Source organism: Brachypodium distachyon, chromosome 2 (genome assembly GCF_000005505.3).
Source record: "Brachypodium distachyon strain Bd21 chromosome 2, Brachypodium_distachyon_v3.0, whole genome shotgun sequence".
NCBI classification, from domain to species: domain Eukaryota; kingdom Viridiplantae; phylum Streptophyta; class Magnoliopsida; order Poales; family Poaceae; genus Brachypodium; species Brachypodium distachyon.
This window is the reverse complement of record NC_016132.3, coordinates 5802366-5821289: the sequence shown is the minus strand read 5'-3', so window position 1 is coordinate 5821289 and position 18924 is coordinate 5802366. Positions and strand designations below refer to the sequence as shown.

The following is an 18924-nucleotide window of genomic DNA, read 5'->3' as shown; positions in this document are numbered from 1 at the left end:
TTACTAATTTTCTTGCAGGCCATGACCAACTTTGAGCCATATTTTTTTGTCTTGCTACCAGCATTTTTCAATATTACATCGGCATTAAAATTCTTTCTCCTCGCTTTTCCTTGCTACAAGCGTTAGGCCGTTTTCAATGCATTGTCTCTTATATATTGTCTCTAAGCATAATAGAAATGAAGAGACTATTTCTCTTCAATGCATGATATCTTAAATGTATGCTGTTTTCTAATAATTGTTGGAGCATTATTCTATCATTTCATTGATGCACCTAATTGTTTTTATGTAAGATCTTGTGCCAAGAGTTGCATCTATGATAAGAGACGACAATAGACGTGCCTACTTTTCGAGAGAAAAAAGATGACACCAAAGATGTCTTATAAACCCGAAGAGAAAAAGTTTTTCCTTTGAGGGGGTGCCTGAAGAGAAAAAGTAAAAAATTAACAATACGTAAATCGATATTGGGCTTTCTTGGCCAAGCCAATATCTACATACCAACCCGACATGTCTGTCATCTGGGCCGTTAATTCTTGTTACTTCACAGACTATTACACTCGGTTTTATCACTTCGTATATGGCCAGCGTGACCCTCGCTAGCCGTGGGGCCAAGACCTCTCTGTGCCTTAAGCTTAGGTTTAGGGGCAGTGCTACCGTCCGGTGGATCCTAACCACCGATCCGCCCATAGGTGGAGCCAACGGCCAGCCACTCTAGGCATTCGCCCGACTCCCCTAATTAAAACTCCTTTTAATTAAAGTAATTAAGCAAGCTGATTAAATTCGATTTTTTTAATGGGCAAAAGTTCTTTCCAAAAAGAATGGCATATATTTTTCCAGGCTCCACCAATGAATTCGCCGCCTCCCTAGCCATCGTATCTCTTTAAATCTCCGAATCTCGTATGTCCAATTGTTGAAACATCAATATCCAGCATGCAACATTTTTTGTACGTTTGCAATATTGGTCCCAAAACTCATTGGCAGTATAAAAAGATCTTGTGTGCAACATTATGTCTTAAGTTTGTTAAAATTTGGATGTATCTATCTAGACATGATTTAGTGTATAGATGCATTCAAAATTTAGTCAAAGTTGAGACATCTTTTGTTGGACATTGGTTCCGCAAAATGCATTGCACTATTAAAAATACTGCATGCAACATTTGCATGAAAACAATCATTTCACACCACAACCAAAAATGTCGCAGCATAATGTCCGTGTGTATGTAACAAAACAAACGTATCCTTGTAGCATTGTAGAAACACTGTTTGCACCATTGAAAAAAGAATCAAATGCACTAGCCTATTCCCCTCCGGCGCCGGCAGCGGCTCCAGTGATGCAACCCTGACCTCAACGCATCATCCGGTTCTCGTCAGGTCGTTTTACTAGGTTTAGTGGTGAAAGAAACTAGTGTTCTTAACATAAACAAGGAGTAGAGACGTCAAGTTAAGGCCTAAGAACATATGACACCCCCCCCCCCCCCCCCCCATCTCTAATTATGAGTGGGTTTCCATAAAATGCATCAAGTGATTAGAGGTTACACATTTAATCTGATCTGTTTATTTGAGAGCTAATGGTTATGACTAAAAGTTTTCAAGTTTTCACTGAATGGAAGTTTTCACATAGTATGTCGCCAAGAACATAACTAATCATAAGGAGTTACAACCCATATATGTTCTTTCACCTTCAGGCTAACTAGTTACACCATCAAATTCATGACAAATTCAAATTACCTACTTCCTTATTGCAGTGCAGTATACATACATACATCTCTGCAAACATCGTTGCATAGATCAACAAACTTCCTTATTCCTTACAGCCTATTCTACATACAATGGCGACAAACATCCTGTATATATATGCCAACAAGCATCAATCTACAGTCTTCTGTAAAATTCTGAAAAATAGTAACATCTTGCAAACCATGCTTGTACCATCTAGGAGATCAACTCCACGCCGAATGTGGACAGTCGATTTTGCACATAATCTGACAAATATAGATACAAGACCTCCTGGCTCCTGCCTGTTGCGGCGGTATGGCCCTTTGAGGTCAGTATATTGACATGTTCAGGTGATTTGTTAGAAATCAAGTATGCACAGTATGCAGAGTCAACTGGATGAGTAGGCGATAATGTAAATTAGAAAATCTTGATGCTTCTGTTCAGCAAAAACGAATCTCATGTGGAGCTAATCTTTGTAATTCTTGAGTAATCACCAACGTTAGCAACAAACAATGGGTCTTTCTCGTCGCTGAAGACTGTTTTTTCACCTGCTTGCTCCAACTCTTTCGTCAACTCCTCCATTGTTTTCTTTAAGTTGGCTTTGCTCATCTGGCCACCTTCACTCATTGAGATGCCAACCATAGTGATTTTGGGCAGAAGAGGGTTTGCTTGTAGATCATTGTCCATGCTGGCACCATATCTGTTTATCAAACCAAGAGGACCAAATAACTTGATAGGAAATCGAAATGAATGTTAACTAACAAAACAACTCGCTGGATAAATTATGGTGTTAAAACATACTGCCTCTTTTCCAAAATATAAGGTGTATTTCATTTTCTTTGACCAAGAATTACTCCATCAACAAATGACTTATGTGATACAAATCATAACCATAAGCAAGTGCTTTCGAATACAAATACAATGATATCATCTTTATTTCACAAAAAAAATATTAATGGACTAATTGTTGGTCAAAAGCTCGGTCAAAGAAAACAAAATATGCCTTATATTTTGGATGGAGTATTTTTTTTATATAAATCATTGAAGTCATTGTTTGCTCCAGTAGCAAATGACTTCATGTGAGATCATATGGAATTGATTAGTCGACAAAAAAAATGCTTAGGCCACAAAGCATATGCCTTGTGCATGACACCAGCAGAGAAGGGGGAGAAAGAGGATGTCATTGAAGAACAAACCTTTTGAATCTGTTGTCATGTTCTTGCGCTTTGAACTTTCTATCATGCCCAGGCCATATATTGGGAAGCAGATTGCTAAATGGGAAGTGGGATTGGCCATGATCTCGGCTATTGTGTTTCCTGTGGTTGCCGCTATCAACATTTGGCTCCAAAGCTTGAGATTGCTGATCATTTGTGAAGAAGTCAGCATCCTTAGAAGCAGTACAACTATTACTGGAGGTAGCAGTCCTGTCAACTGAAAGAGCAGTCCTGAAAGAGTGGACGAAATATATAAATAAGTAGTTCAAAATGAAGAAAATGGAAAGACTGTAATGAAGTGACACTACTCAAATAGCTAAACCGTATTATGCTATTATTGATACAACAATGAAGTGGGTTAATTTGCTTGTTCAGTATATCAGAAGTAGCTCTCCAAAAGATAAGTACTATTTTTTTCCTATTTTCCTCTCCTTCCCTTTGAAACCAGATAATTAGACATCAACTATATTTATATACTAGCCTCTCAATGAACCTACAGGTTTGACATTTTTACAAGCAAATCCTCTTCTGCCAACTTGAAGAAAGTGTATAGTCATCAAGCTACCAACTTATGACATGAGACATTTTATATACACAAAATTAGGGCAGGCACAGTTAAATGTAATGCAAATTTGAAAAATCTCAAAAGGTATTATATAACCAATTTAACAACATTTTCTTCAAATGGAATCTAATATAAGCATGGATTTGCATCTGTACCTTTCTTCAAATGAGTCAACAACATAAGGAAAACGTGGTTGTATTCCAGTAGCTTTTCTGAGCCACTTATTTCCTAGAAGTAGTTTATCAACGACATCAAGAAGCTGAATCTCCGCAGCTTTGGTTACAACACTTAATGGTATTCCAGCAGGACCAATCTCATTCATCAATTCTTGAACCTACATAACATTTCCTCAAAATATCAGAGGCCAAAGAGTATACAAATAAGAATTGTCTTACATGCATTGAATGATCATAGTACCTCTGGGGGCTCAAGCAAGCTGTCTGCACTTTCTTCAAGTATTTCTGATGTTAAACTATCATCAACAATATCTCTCCTACGTCGTATATGGCGATTTTGAATTATTGAATGAAAATGCTGATCCATTGAAGCTTCAAGAATATTGTCCAGCAAGTTTTTATCAAAAAAGTAAGGTGAATACCTGAAATCATGAGCAGCAAAATTCTACTTTCAAAATATTTAAGACAATTAAACAATATCCTCCTTTTCTCCTGGCATAGACAGAATCATCTAGTATGCACAAGAAACTACACAAATAGCACGTGAATGAAACATCTTGGCAGAGTCTATAAGCACACATCACTGGACCTTATGCAGAAAATCTAACATCATTGGCATTTGACAGCAACAAGGATATAAAAGGAAAATCATAAAAAATAAACATATTTCAAAGAAACCAATTAGCCAAGGAATGGGAAACGAAAATGCAAATCAGAAAAGATAGATCTACAGAGTAACATTTATGGACAGAAAATAAATTTAAAGGGCTACATTGTTGGGTTTCTCAATCATGTAACCTTCTACTTTTTATTGGTTTTAATATTTTTACTGTCAGGGCCTCCCCCACAGTTTCCGGTCAAAAAAGAAGAGAAAATGTACATTAAACAAAACACAAAATGACAATGGCAGAATGCTGGTAATGAACATCTATGACATGATAATGTAGTGCTTGAAGAAATGATCAAGGAATAATCGAGAATTCTATCCATACCATCTAATTCCATCATCTGTTGCCACTGCAATATTTAAATTTTGAGCGCTAAAAACAGGAACACCAGCTAGTTTTTTTCGTCTGCTCTTTTGTGGAATTGACTTTAAGAGCTTATTAGCAGCCTTGACCTAAAAGAAGAAAAAATGATTCTGTTGGCATGCTTCAATTATATGGAAAACTGAAATAATGTAGCACCAACCTGTTTTTCATTTGGAACAAACTGGAACATGTGGGGCTTTTCCTGCAAAACAACAATTTTCCTGAATACATTGAACACGACTACACGAGATGCCAAATGTACAAGCATATTTTGTTGCATATATCATAGGGAGGTTCTCTGTAACTTCACACCTTTTGTTGCATATAACCCTACTGGGCCATAACAATACAAGCATATTTTGCGTAACACTTACGAATATGATGTAGAAAAATAGAAGAGCTCAACCAAATGACAATCCTAACAAAGAAGCCTATGAACTTAACAGTCAATACTCAATGCATAACAAATTGAGTTTGACCTGAAGTGTTGAATTTTTTTTCTTGCCGAGTAGATGTTATGTTGAAAAACAAATGTGTAGAGTAGAAGTTGAATGCACATTTTTGTAGAACAAACTGGAATTACTTTAGCCTGACAGGGTACTGGGAGAAATTATCTATAAATGTGAACACATTTTTTTTTTCAAATGGTCATCTGAGTCTTGATAGTCTATCAATGTGGTATATTTGAAGCCACAGCACAACTGCTGTAAAGACTCTGGTGTCAAAACGACTTCAGATTTATATGTATGTAAGATCCTATACCTACAATCACTTCAAAGAAAACCATGGAAACTCATCTCTGAAGTGTTTTTTCAGACACGATGTAATAATTCAATATTTGAGTATTGAGTATTGACTGTAGCAAAGGGAAATTTAACCCTGGTCAGTTAAGTTATCCAGATGGAGAAGCATCCCAGCTCTGTATGTTAGCATACCACCAAGAAATACTGGATTTGAAATGCTCAACAACAAAATAACTCATAAGAAAGAACATGAAGTCATATACTCATATGTAATACTACGTTACAAAAATATATATCAGTGTGACATTCTTTATTACTTGATGGAAAACATAAAAGATGTCACAAGAAGAATTTACTGTTAAGAAAATTACCATATACCTTGAAATGTTCGTATGCCACATCAAGGCGACAGGCCCCCACCATGCCACTTGGGACATTTAGCCGTTTAACATAGGATACTGAAGATGTTGAATCAAGTTAGCTTCAAGTTTTTTTTCCTGAAATGGCTAAATATTTGAACAACTCGATTGTGTAAAAGCCAGAAACACTAATCAGGCTAATCTGTATCACTAATGCAAAGGAAATGTTCTTGGCAACAGCTATTTGTAGACATAAGAAATCCAAACCTGAAGACTATAGAACTCAATACATTACAAGATAATGAGACTCAAAGAAAATGCACCCTCAACAGGTAATCCTTGACCCTTTTATTTTGTGATCCAACAGCTGTCCATTTCTGCATTCGGTATATGAGTTTTGGTGTCTCAGTTTGAGGTGAAATTGACGTTCAGGTTTGGGAGAACCTAGAACTTTCATCAGCTCTCGGGGTACTTTACTAGGGACTAACTAATACTTCCTCCCTTTCATAATTCTTGTCTCAAATTTGCCCAAATATGGATGTATCTATTCCTAAAAAGTGTCTACATACATGTAATATTTCGACAAGCATTATGGAACGGAGGGAGTAGAAGTTTGCAAGGTTGGAGTACCACGGCTCCTTGCCAGATTGCCAGAATATTCTGAGTTTTTTTTTAAATGTAACCAGAAGACTTCGACTACATAAATAAAAATAAGAAAATTGAACTAACATGTGCGTGGTGCACCACTTCAATTCTCTAGACAGACACGTACTAAATAACTACTAGTAAAATTATAATGCACAATGCATATGAAGGAAGCAAAATATGTAATAAAGAGAATACCTGAATCATTTAAATCCATGAAAAATCTAAACACTGGACTGCTTTCACTCTTCTTCAATGGTGATAATATCCTTTTGAACCACGTAGGAGTCCTGAAGCAGAAGCAACCAAAACATTTCCTTAACTATGATATAATTATGAGTTACAGTCAACAATAAAATTATGCTATCTTGAAGCAGCAAAGGAGCAATTTAACCCATCAAAGCATTTAAATTGCAAATAAATATACAGTCCACTTCTTTAGTCTTCCGAGTTCAGACAAAATTCTTCAAAATCTAATATAACAAATAGACATCTATGGTCACAGTTTTAGCAAGTCGTATCAGGTTGTAACGTAGGACTGCGTCCATGTTTCAATCTTGTGGGCTGACCAGGGCCAGTAGATGAATTTATGAAGTAGAATATTGGCACACCATGTTTTCACAATTGATGCTACAAAGATACAATGTGGGTCTTAAGACTTGAGAGGATTGGAAACCAAACATAAGAGAGCGCACAAATCGTAGGTTCTTATTTCCTTGGTTTAACAAAGCATTGGAGGGGACATGGGCCATCTGGCTTGCACGGTGACAACTATGTCAAAACAAGTAGTAGAGCTGAAACATTCCCTCGTAGCCTCATTGTTAGATACGTAAGGTTAACTTACTTTTTTTTGTGAGAGTAAGGTTTTCTTTTTTCCGACGAGTAAGGTTAGCTTACATGACGTGCCTACATTGGTCAAAAATTTCCGCAAGGATTGTCCATTACAACTAGATTAAACGCATAATTCCCAGCACCGAACCGGAAAAAACAAACTAAAGTCTAGAACATTCACCCTAAATTCCCACTCAGACAAACGTGAAATCTCGAATTTGCTACAGGAGGTTCCAAGCTCCAACCTAGAGACATGCCATGGCCAACGAACTGCAGCACCAAAGCTAAACGGAAACCGCCAGCTGATAAGGGCACCTGTGGGCGATGAAGTGCGGGAGGTCGAAGCGTGAGGTGACGGCCATGAGGCCGTTCCCGGAGGGGTCGAGCATGGTGAACACCTGGCCCACGAACGCGGGGCCCCCGGGGCTCTTACCCGCTGATACCCCCTTCCCGCCGCTCGCCGCGGCAGGGCCGGCCATCCGCTCGCCCGGGAGCCGCTGCGGCTGGGGGATGAGATGGGACGCAGGGGAGTAGGAAGAGGTGGTTGAGGCCGAGGAGACGGGGAGGAGGAGCGGGAAGGCGAGGTGAGGAGCCGGAGCCGGAGGCGAAGAGGCCGAGGTGGAGCAAGAGGAGGGGGCGGGGGGGAAGGGGAGGTTGAAGGTGAGGGAGTGGAAGGGGTTGGAGGAGGAAGAGGAGCTTGGCATGGTCACGTGTTGGTGGCTGTTACGGTGGTGGAGCGTTTCGTTGGACTTGGGCTTGGAATCTGGTGGGATGGGATGGATATGCGTTGCGTCTCGCCTTCGTCTCTGCGTACGAACCGCACCGGATTGTGTTCGACGGCGCACACTTTATCTCCTTCCCCGTGCCTCCAAATATTGGCGTTGCAACAAAGCATCTCAGAACAAGAACTTCGAGAAGCAATAGTTCGACTTGCCTTGGAAAAAAAAAAGCATTCCGGTCCATTGATCACATATGCATAGCATCATAAACACGAACACAAGCTTCGGGTAGAGAAACATCTATCGGCGGAAGTTAATTCAAAAGGAATGATGGAAGTTCCCAGAATTGAGTTTGGGGAAGAAAAGGAAATTACAGAACAGCTTCACACATGTTTGTGCACCTCAAAAGCATTGCTATCGGATCAAGCTGGGAATTTTTACATCATCAGCACATTCACAGGTTCACTACTCTGTGAACACACGTAACAGGTAGTCTGAGAGGTATCAATAGCATTTCATACTTGTCAGAGCATTCTCTCGCCTATTATATTGCGATATACATAGGAGAATACAAGAAGGGGAATATGTTCTTGTCAGGTAAATTTAGGATAACTTGACGCTCCATGTACCGCCTTGTTTCGCTAGCATGTTGAAAAGTTTTGCCTTCGCTCATACTTCATAGATTGGAGGTAAGCTCTTCCCGATGCTCAGAGAAAATGCCCGCCCCTTGTAAATATGAAGTGTGGAGCTTGTTTTTTTTGCATTCATCCTCAGTTTTAAACAAACCACGTAAACTGCTTATGTCTATGATCACTTCTGTGGACAACGAAGTTCTTTCTTTCCTTCTGTCCACACGTTTGGCTTGAAAGGCAGCAGTTTTCTGTTTCCACTGCTTTTGGTGAGGATTTGCTCTGCATATATACCTCCAACGAAAGCATCTAGTACAAAAACAACTCATGACTTATACCAGTCTCCTCTATGAAACTATGACTGAGAGGGATCGGACACTTCTGTTCTTTTGTCTGTTTTCATCCTGATTATCGTAGACCCTCTCTTCTTGATATTGCTCTTGGCAACTGCTTTTCTTGGAATAGAACGCTGCAAAATTCGGATCGGTATTCCCCCAATGTTGAAATCTTCCTTGAGAGATTTTGTCAGGAACCTGGTATCTGTGTCAGATAGCTGAGACTTCCCAGTCATAAAGGCGACAAATGTTGGTGGCCGTGCTTTCACCTGAGTGAAGTACTTAACCTTTGGCTGTGTGGCTGAATCTTTCCATGAATGCCTACTCATAACCTGTCAGGTGGGATTGGAGGTAACAGACAACAGTCGAGTAATGTAAATTATCTCCGACAACGATGAACTTACAAATATAAACATGCTATAGTTACAGGCTCAAAGCAGAGGAATGATAGACAACTAAACATTTCAAACAGTAACTAGTCTTAAAATGGGAAAAAGTAAAAACAAATGAGAAGTAGCAATCTTAGATGGCCCAGTCTAGAATTCTAGATAGATGTCTTGGATCAACCACTAAAAGCCGCTAACGTTTGCCAAAAGACCCCGAAATCATTCTACTCCGCAGTCTGCACTTACGCAATTTCACGTACTCGTCTAGATTGAATATAATGGGCAAGGTTTATTTTCTTACTGTTCTGCATTAATGGTGGTTCCAACTCAGCACACAGTAAGGTTAAAATTAAGTAACAGTAATACGAGCAGGATGTTTACCTTACGCAACCAACGATTTAGGCGCGAAGTTGACAATCTAAAACACCATTTCTCATAAGTATCTATAACCTGGTGCATAACAGCAACCCGCCCCCTGCCCTCCAATGCTGACACGAACACAACTGGTATTCCTGTAACCTGTCAACAACAGAAGAAGATTACTCCCTCCAACTCATATTACTTGTCTCAAATTTGCCCAAATATGGATGTATCTATGTTTAAAAAGCGTCTAGATACATGTAATATCTCGACAAGTAATATGGGTAGGAGGGAGTAACAGATTTTGCCATGTGTTGGTCCTACTGTCAGAAAATGTGAAGCGAATTGGAAGTTCAGCAATGTAGCTGTTCCAGCTTTTCAATGAAAATTGTTAATTTATACACAATGGTGATAGAAAAGTATCATTCAAGCTTGGATATTGATGTGTCATTTGATTCAGACGTTGTACACTTGATGGGTAGCTCCATGGAGGTCAGGGATAATGGTGTCAGGCAGGTGTGGTGATAGGCGCTGGAGCTAGAGAATCAGACAGGGCTGGAAAAGCATATGGGGGAGAGGATTTTACTTGAACTAAAAGAATACACAGGGAACTCTAAACAGTATTACTGAGCTGGACCTAAACCAGTCAGACTAGGAAATGGTCTTTGACAGTCCGCCTCCAACTCCTCCGTCTCTTCCACCAACTCAAGACTCCTGCTGCCTAAACCTACTAGGACTTGGCAATGTAACTTCCAGCCGCAGCAGGCTCCTGCCTCTCCACATCCAAGTATAACTGGACTAGGAACCAACAGTTGACGCCAATAACCATAGGCAGCAGATAATCTTCTGACAGATTTGCCACACGTTATGAAAAGATAAAAACTAAAGGTGACTGTGCCTTTACAATTATTAGTGATAAACACTGAAAAGATGAGTGGTTTTGTGATTGTCTCAATCAAGCCTGGCTGGTCCACCAAAATAGGCCACAATATCTACACTCCAATTAACAAACAAAGTGAAGCTTCTGCATGTGTGACAACCCAAAAATTATCATGTTCTTTATAAAAGGAAAGCAGTTCATTATAATCCGAGTGAGCTCTGAGTTAAAGGAAAAACAGCAATGAAGCTATTCAGAGCAACTTTGATGTGTTCAAATAACAACAATTGAGAAAATGAAGGTTAATCAGAAATGCAAGGCTCCAAATATCACTTCTTTTTTCTGGTTAACTTTTTTGAAGGAAGCCCCCTATAAACTATTTTTTCAAGGAACACTATGGATCATTGTTACAACTTACAGTATTCATGTTATGAGTATCGTATTGACCATCCGTTATATAGAAATAAAAGCCATAGTGATGGATGATCAGAAGTATTTCTTCAAGGATGAACACTAGTATATTAGTACAAACTAGTAACAAGACGATTAGAATACAAACCTGTGGAATAACTGTCTGGATTTCTTTAGGAACAGCATCTATCACTTTGTCTAACAGTCGTTGGTTTTCTCTAAGGAGGTCCATTTTATTGACAACCACAACAAGTCCACGGCCTTCTTCTATTGCTTGTCGTGCTATCACAACTTCTGGATGGTTCATGCTACTCTTAGAATTTGCAATCTACATATCCATAGAGCTTTATCATGGCATTGTACATTACAACTAAAGTGAATTAAACATGCATGGTCTTCGCAAAAAGAAAAGAATTAAACATGCATGGAGAAGTAGGAGATTCGAAGTGGACAATGGGGATGCTGCCTCTAATTCACACTAATACCTTGTTAACCAAACCAAGGAATTGATTGAGTACTACACAATATATGCTATGGGACTAGAAGTAGTCAAGTAGGTGATCAAATTTATACATACTACTGTACTTAACAAGATGTGCTTCTCTGCTCTTGCAAAACTAAAAAGTACGTACAAATTATAAAGTACATTGAGAATCCGAATTACAACCACCCGTTACTCTGCTCTTATCACTTTATCAGTGCTGACTTCAGATTTCTGAAATACAGTTTTTAGCAGAGCATATAACAATTTAAAATGGTTAGGAAACTAACACGATGCAATGTGGTTTGTACAATTTAGACTTAGCAAAATCAATGCAATTTTTTTTGCAAGATTAACCAATGCAATTGTGTAAACAAAGTCCGGAGAGCAGAAAAATCATTTCATGTCTAGCTAAGTATATGTTCGGTAAAAGAGAAAGAGTTCCACAAGCTATTTCCAATCATGTATATGCAACTTTAGGAACACAAAACCAGAATACCGTAGTACAAGATCAAGCGTTGGGACTTCCTTTAATACAAAACATTCAGATTTCCAATTCAGAGGTTCTCCAAAATTCTGGGAACTAAACGAAAAGTGGAAGAGGAAGAGCAAAGGTGGGACAGCTGTCATTATGGAAGAGAAACAGACTTTGATCGATACTGAACCTCTACACATCACATTTTTTTTGCCTCATTCGCTTGATGAAAGCACCGCCCTCCTTGCCTCTTATAGATCATCACTAGTCACAACCAATACACCCATCTTCACAAGTTCACGCAGCCTCCACACAGACCAGATTCTTCCTGAATTGTGCCAGGAACCTTGTCACAACTTCTGGTCAGATCACAGATAAGAAGCCTCCAGTTGTTGTCAACGGCATTTCACAGAACAACAGTCTCTCAATGCCCCATGGTCAGAAAAAAACTAGTCTCTTGATGGTGGCTACTTCAAAAACAATAAAAGTTGAGGTGATCCTTGTGTTGCGGAAATGATCACCTGGTGATGTGCAACATGGTCTGTTTGTCTTCTCCGCGAGAAGCATGCACCTTGCCATCATGTATAGACGTGCACAGATCAAAGAGGAGAGGAAATGGTTGCATGGGTATGAACCTTTAAATGGGGATAGGAGCATGGTAGGTGCCCATCTTAACGAGCAAACAAGGTGACAAAATTAGGTCAATACAACGGTCATCATGCAAACATGGAGAAAACAGGGATTGGTACCGCCCCCCCCCCCCTTCTGTTCCTCTTCAACTTGCAATTTCTAATTTAGTTTGAAGAATTTTGAAGAACCTCAAAATTGGAGATTTCATGAAATGTTTAAAACAGAAAATTCCTACATCACGCACTACCTAGTTACTGGCCAGTGGTCACCATGCATGCATAATTGGTTCAGACTCAACTCATCATAATCAACAAGATCTCAAAAGTGCAAAGATCTTTTCGCATTTTCTAGAGAAAAAGAGTGCAAAAATGACGAGCATTGGAAATGTTTCCCCTCGACCAGATAAAAGGAAGTATGCTAGTCAGAGCTTTTTAGGTCACAGGTTAGTCTACATCTGAATGAATGTAATCAGAACTTTATAGGTCACAGGGTAGTGTACATCCAATGATCCAAATGAATGCAAGTACCTTCTCTGCATCAAGCACAAGAGCTACAATGTGAGCTCTCATCAGGTTCTTTCTTGATTGTACCACACTAAGCGATGATGGTCCCTTCTCCTTCCCTGATCTTTCCATCCAACCGGCAGTATCCACCTGCATCACAAAAAAGGAAGAAATGGTCAATGCATTAAGATGGAAACAGCCTGAATGAACATTATACCATGAGCTCTTACACTGAACCTTTATATATATATAGCAATATAGGAGATGCCATCCAAAAGAAAAAATTAAACTCACACATAGCAAGTTAACTTACCAAATATACACTTCTGTTGTCAAATTGAAACTCGGCCCGAATAGAGTCCCTTGTTAAGCCTGCCTCAGGACCAACCAGAACTCTTTGTTCTTGCAGCAAAGCATTAAGCAGGGTAGACTTTCCAACATTAGGACGTCCCACAATTGCTAACTGCAAAGGTAACTTGCTTTCATCTCCTTCATTGGCCTCCGCCTCGGAGGTAGGGTCATCTTGATTTAGTCCATCTGTCATATGTGAATGACAAACAAGAATAAAAGTTACATAGATTGATAGCATGGTTCCCCTCTGGATAACAAATGCTAGATGATCATAAATTTCTCTTGGTCGAGAAAATGTAATATACTGTTTCAAAAGTTCAATACGTGTGGTCACTGATTTATAAACTAATGCTCGAAACCCTCCATTTCTGCTTGAATAAAATCAATATGGAGACAGAATTAACATATATAGATATCGGATTTTTTAAGCAATCTTGATACTAGCATAAATCCTATTATTCTATTGATGCATATTCTTTGCACTTCTCAATAGTGTATTGGCTATATCGATCATTACAATAGTGGAAGAAAGGAAAGATCATTGACCCAAAAGGAACTAGAATTAAGTCACTGGGAATGAAAACAAATACTTTATACTAACAAACACCAAAATCACTGAACCTCCAGCTACAAACTTACTGTTTGGAAGCTGAAACATGTATTCCTCAAACAATGGCCTCAGTATCTCATAAAGCTCTGCCATCCCCAGACCTGTCTCGGCAGATATTGCAACTGGGTCACCAAAACCCAACCTGTGGGCTTCACCAGCAGCCGAGGTCAACACTCCATGCTCATCAAGTGATTCGGACTTGTTCATTGCAACAATAGTATGTATCCCAGATGCATGTTTTCGCAGCCATTGCCCAACCTCAAGATCCAGTGGTTGTAGGCCATCCCTAAGAAGGCCATTACAGTTTTACTAGGCAACAAGTATCAAAATTTTAACCTGACTCCAACTATAACAAGCCAAAGCAGACTCACCTCACATCAATCAAGAAAATGGCAAATTGAGATCTGACCAACACATTTCCTGTCATGTCAGCTGTCCGAGCGAGAATGCTCCCAGATGTTGCCGCAGTCTCGAGTCCAGCTGAGTCAAGCACGCGGAAGCGGAGATCTCCAAGCTTGGCAATGCCTTCTCGGATGTCACGTGTGACATGGTCCCCAGGTGTATTATACACCAATGCCTCCCTCCTCCGTATTAGTCTAAATACAAACATCAGAACTTTTCACTATAAGTAGCCACAAAATGGGATAGGATAGCGGCAAAGTGATATAAGCTGTAATGCCAAATCAAGGGAACCATTGAAAATAATGTGACTTCTATAACATTTTACATTGTGAATAGGAGCATGGCATAGTGCTAACTAGGGAAACCAGATGCTGTAAAAGTGTATGTAGCATGGAAGAGCTAAAACATATATATGGGAGTATCAAAGGACATTTTACTGGCGACGTGTATACGTGTAACATGCAAATTTACAGAATACAGATGGCTGCCTGAAGAAACATGTCATATGCAGCTACAGGCCCCTACAACAACCGTTTGGTGCAGATGCCATAATAAATAACAACAGCGCATGTTAAATTGCTGAATGTCATCCGTACGGAAAAGGTGAATAACAACTATGTGTACATGTAAACTGAATGGCATATGTGGAAAATGCATAATAGGCTTGTATGTATTATCATCAAGATGATCGCAACCAGTAAGTACTGCCTCCCCCGGGCTGCAATGATGCAGACAGCTGGCAGCAATGTAACAAAAGGGAGCTATCCAAGGGCACTGCAACGAAGCAGGATTACTCCAGAGAGTGCCTGTGTGGAACGGGAGCTCGCGCCTTAACGTGTTTGTGGAAATGCCGCCATCGTGGAGTTACACAGGAACGAGGTGCGGGGCATCTCTTACCGGTTGAAGAGCGCGGACTTGCCGACGTTGGGACGGCCGACGAGGATGATGGTGGGGAGAAGCGCGGCGTCCACCTTGGTGAAGTCGACGCGGGACTGCTTCATGGGGCTCTTCCTGATCTTGACCTTGTGTCTCGCGGGGGCCTCCGGCTCGACGGCAGCGGTGCAGTAACCGAAGTCGGCGGAGAACGGAAGGCGTTGGAGTCGTGGTAAAGCATGGCCTGCGTCGGAGAGCTGAACGGTGAGACGAGGAGTAGGGTTAAGGGGGTTGATTTGCAAGGTGAGAGGAGACTTACCGAAAGGAGGTGAAGGCAGGGGTATCGGAGAGGGTGGAAGGGTGCGGGGGCGGAGCAGAGCTGGCGCGACGATGCGGCTCCGGCGAAGGGCAGCGCGAAGGAGGACGGCGGCGGCTGCCATTTTTCGAAGGACGTGGGTACAACCGTTGTCCCGTAAGTGTCTACTGTCGAGGTTTGAGGTTCTAAGATGGGCCTGGGCCGGGCTAGGAATGGTTGCCCACGTTGTGTTTTTGTTTTGGTCTGCACCAGCTCGAAACGCGCAGTCGTTCTCGACGATTTGGCCTGCTAGCGCTCTCAATCTACACATGTCTAAAAAAATACGGACCGTTTCTTTCATCATGCGGTTTCGTTGTCTGTCAACTTTCCATCTTTTTCGCCGCTCGCGTGGCGCCACCCCGCTTCGTCCGTTTTCCCCCATGCTAGATTTTCTTTCTCTCTCTGTATCCTCTCCGTCTCCCCTCCCTTGAAGCTTGAGCGACGCCGCCGCTGCATCCCTCCGCTCCGTCGCCCACGTACCACCGCCACATCCTGCCGCGCTAGCCTCCACCGCCTACCACCTCCGGGCGAGACCTCCCGCGTCTCACCGCCGTCACGCTGCCCGAGGACCTCCAGCCGGAGACCGGCGCTTGCCGCGGCGGTTGCGGACTCGACCGTCGCCGTTGCTTCCGCCTCCGCGGCCTTCTTCTCCGGCGTGTCCGCGCTCTCCAACGCCGCCGCCGCCGCTCGCATCGACGTCGCCTCCACGCCCTGCTCGCTCACGTCCCGCTCGGGATTCATCGCTGCTTCGTCGGACGCGCCAAGAGCCAGACAAAGCATATGGTGGGTGGCCGACCTCATGCGCTGGATGTCGCGCGCCAAGCACTGGTCGGCAGGGAAACGTAACAGCAGCGCCGACAACAATGGCGATGAGTCGTCCACCGTGTAGCTTTGACCCGAGGGCCGCATGAAGCAGGAGGAGTAGACGCGGAAGGCCTCGTTCGAACTCCACAAGAACCTGGAACGGTGCATCGTTGACTGCAGCAGCGAGAAGGTGTTCCGAGCTCTAGTCAACACTAGAGTCTCCTTGCTCAACATTCTCAGCCCGACCTTCTGATGTCTGAACTGAAGAACAGCTCGAATTGAAAAGTTGAGAAACGTCTTGTTTTGGTATTTCTTGTTTGGAGAAAATTTGTAAATATTATGGTACTGGGATCGTCTGGGATGCAGCCTGTTCGTTCGCCTGCGCTTTGGAACCTCATTTTACAAATGGGAAAATCTACATTTTTGGCCACCTCCTGCTGCGCGACCGCCGCCGCACCCCAGCCGTCCATGGGTCGTTCCCCCGCCAAAAGAAGTTGGATATACGGATGGGTTATTCATTTATCTTGATAGGTTCTTCTTCATCAAGGATGGGTTCTTTTTCATGGCATGGGTTTGATACGCTGTGTAGATTGGTTCTCGGTCCTTAGATCAGAGTGGGTTTTCCTCTCCACTTTACTATCCATGGTGACAATTGTTTCCATGATTTGCTCAGCCCTTTGAAATTTTCTCTTTTATGATTCTGTTCGATCGTCCGGCAACGACGGGGAACCGCAAGTACGACGCCAAACGCAACAGATACAGTAAATTGAACAATTGCATGAACGAAGAGAACAAAGATTTAGGAGTACAATTTCTTGGTTATGCTCCCTGGGAATACCCGAAGAAAAAATCATTTTATTGTTCCGTTGCAACACACGGGCATTTTGGCTAATAGTGTAAAATGCACCGATACTCACTGAACTTGAGTCGCTTGTGGTTCTCATCTCTAGTACTTATAAAGGCACCAACATTTTCATCCCAACGTCCACCCAACTAAACGTACACGGAGAACTAATAACCCCACAATCAAACTAACAAAACATGGATTATTTTATAACCGTATGTGTTTAGTGATTACCTGTTGATGCTGAAAATTCCTCCCGCTGGAAAATCTTTCAGTCCGAACCGTTTTTTCTTTATTTTCTCCTCACTGAGCCATCCTCCAACGCCGCCGCCTCCAGCCTCCTCCTTCCCTTCCCCTTCGGCCGCCGCCGCCTCCTCCCCCTGCGGCCCGCCTCTTCCCCGCCAGACCGCTCGCCTCGCCCGCCCCCACCCCCCCTCCTCCTTCCCTTCCCCTGCGGCAGCCGCCTCCTCCTCCACCCCGCAGCCCGCCTCGCCCGCTCGCCCGCCGTTGCCGCCGATCTCCACCTGCGATCCGCAGCAGCCGATCCCCCACGCGACCAGGAACCGCCGCCGCCGATCCCCCTGCACGAGAGCAGGCGAGCCGGTCGCGACCCCGCCGCCGCTCGCGAGATGCTACCGTCTCATCCTCACAGGAGGCACGTGACCGGGCGCTCCGCTCGACACTCGCCGACGCCGCGATCCCCGGTCCTCGATTCCGTCTCATCCTCACGGTGAGTCCGGCCTTCTGGAGCACCGAATTGTTCTGGGAGCTCTTGATTTGATTTTGGGGTTGGAGCTCTTGATTTCATTTTGGCCGCAAGGGCTCCTCTACCGTCCCGTCCTGTTGCGGCAGCCGGAGTTGCCGTGGACGCGGACCGAGCCGCTGCCGGAGCCCCTTGGGAGTGAGCTGCCATCGTTTGATCTTGATTTTTATGCGGTTCGCGTACAGGTCAGTAGCAGAAACGTATGACTTAATTTCTGTGTGATATCTCATATAACTAGCGGTAGCACTCTAGCGGCTGATACATGATAGCAGTTGATGAGTAATGGATGAATGATGAACTGATTTGTAATATTGGACGATTTTACTGATTATTTATTATTTATATCTACATGTTTTTAGAGCATGCCAGTGTTGGTTATATCATTTGTATTGATCTAATAATAATTTAATGTATATAACTATGATGTTCTACAAACCGTAAGAGTATTACACATTTACACTATCTTATTCTAAAATAAAGAGAATATGTCGTAAGGATTTTTTTTGTGTAATCTCCATGAGATAATTTCAGGTGCTTCCTTCTCTTGGCACTGTCCAAAGTTTGCACAATGGTCGAGAAGAATGGTAGAGTGCAGGCTCTAATTCATTATTCATATCTGCCAATAACTGTAAACCTCACTCTTATAAGTTTTTCTTTAGATTAGTGGTATCTTTTTGTTGGCTATCTGATTAAATGCTCATGTAACTGGTGTGCAGTTTTGTTATGGTTTCATGCTTCTTTGAATGAAATGTTCTTGCACAACTAGGTTGTGGGGTGCAGTGAAGAGACCATTGGTTATGCTATTGAAGCCATTGGATGAGCTCATTGTTGACAGCAAG

General features: G+C 42.2%; 2 protein-coding genes and 1 pseudogene across 2 annotated transcripts; 1 reads left to right on the top strand and 2 right to left on the bottom strand.

Annotated features, from left to right (window-relative positions):
- Positions 1-1597: 1597 nt before the first annotated feature.
- Positions 1598-7996, bottom strand: LOC100842840. Its single transcript, XM_003565751.4, has 9 exons — positions 7593-7996; positions 6645-6736; positions 5821-5900; positions 4860-4901; positions 4661-4788; positions 3910-4090; positions 3648-3826; positions 2910-3158; positions 1598-2413 (listed from the first exon to the last, which is right to left on the bottom strand). Exons 1-9 carry the CDS (start codon positions 7979-7981, stop codon positions 2170-2172), a joined length of 1584 nt encoding a protein of 527 aa, XP_003565799.2. The 5' UTR covers positions 7982-7996; the 3' UTR covers positions 1598-2169.
- A 287-nt stretch (positions 7997-8283) lies between these two features.
- On the bottom strand, positions 8284-15826 carry LOC100832322 (GTPase Der). Its single transcript, XM_010232341.3, has 9 exons — positions 15639-15826; positions 15344-15563; positions 14416-14640; positions 14074-14330; positions 13397-13620; positions 13108-13233; positions 11143-11322; positions 9728-9865; positions 8284-9292 (listed from the first exon to the last, which is right to left on the bottom strand). Exons 1-9 carry the CDS (start codon positions 15757-15759, stop codon positions 8981-8983), a joined length of 1803 nt encoding a protein of 600 aa, XP_010230643.1. The 5' UTR covers positions 15760-15826; the 3' UTR covers positions 8284-8980.
- A 228-nt stretch (positions 15827-16054) lies between these two features.
- LOC104583047 lies at positions 16055-16731 on the top strand (annotated as a pseudogene).
- Positions 16732-18924: the final 2193 nt, after the last annotated feature.

Excerpts from the sequence above, each read along its gene's own strand:
- LOC100832322 (XM_010232341.3), bottom strand. The coding sequence starts at position 15,759 with ATGGCAGCCGCCGCCGTCCTCCTTCGCGCTGCCCTTCGCCGGAGCCGC. Across the intron at positions 14,641-15,343 it reads AAGTCCGCGCTCTTCAACCG|ACTAATACGGAGGAGGGAGG; the intron begins GTAAGAGATGCC and ends GTTTGTATTTAG. Across the intron at positions 14,331-14,415 it reads ATTTTCTTGATTGATGTGAG|GGATGGCCTACAACCACTGG; the intron begins GTGAGTCTGCTT and ends TGGCCTTCTTAG.
- LOC100842840 (XM_003565751.4), bottom strand. The coding sequence starts at position 7,981 with ATGCCAAGCTCCTCTTCCTCCTCCAACCCCTTCCACTCCCTCACCTTC. Across the intron at positions 6,737-7,592 it reads CCGCACTTCATCGCCCACAG|GACTCCTACGTGGTTCAAAA; the intron begins GTGCCCTTATCA and ends CTTCTGCTTCAG. Across the intron at positions 3,159-3,647 it reads GTTGACTCATTTGAAGAAAG|GACTGCTCTTTCAGTTGACA; the intron begins GTACAGATGCAA and ends CCACTCTTTCAG.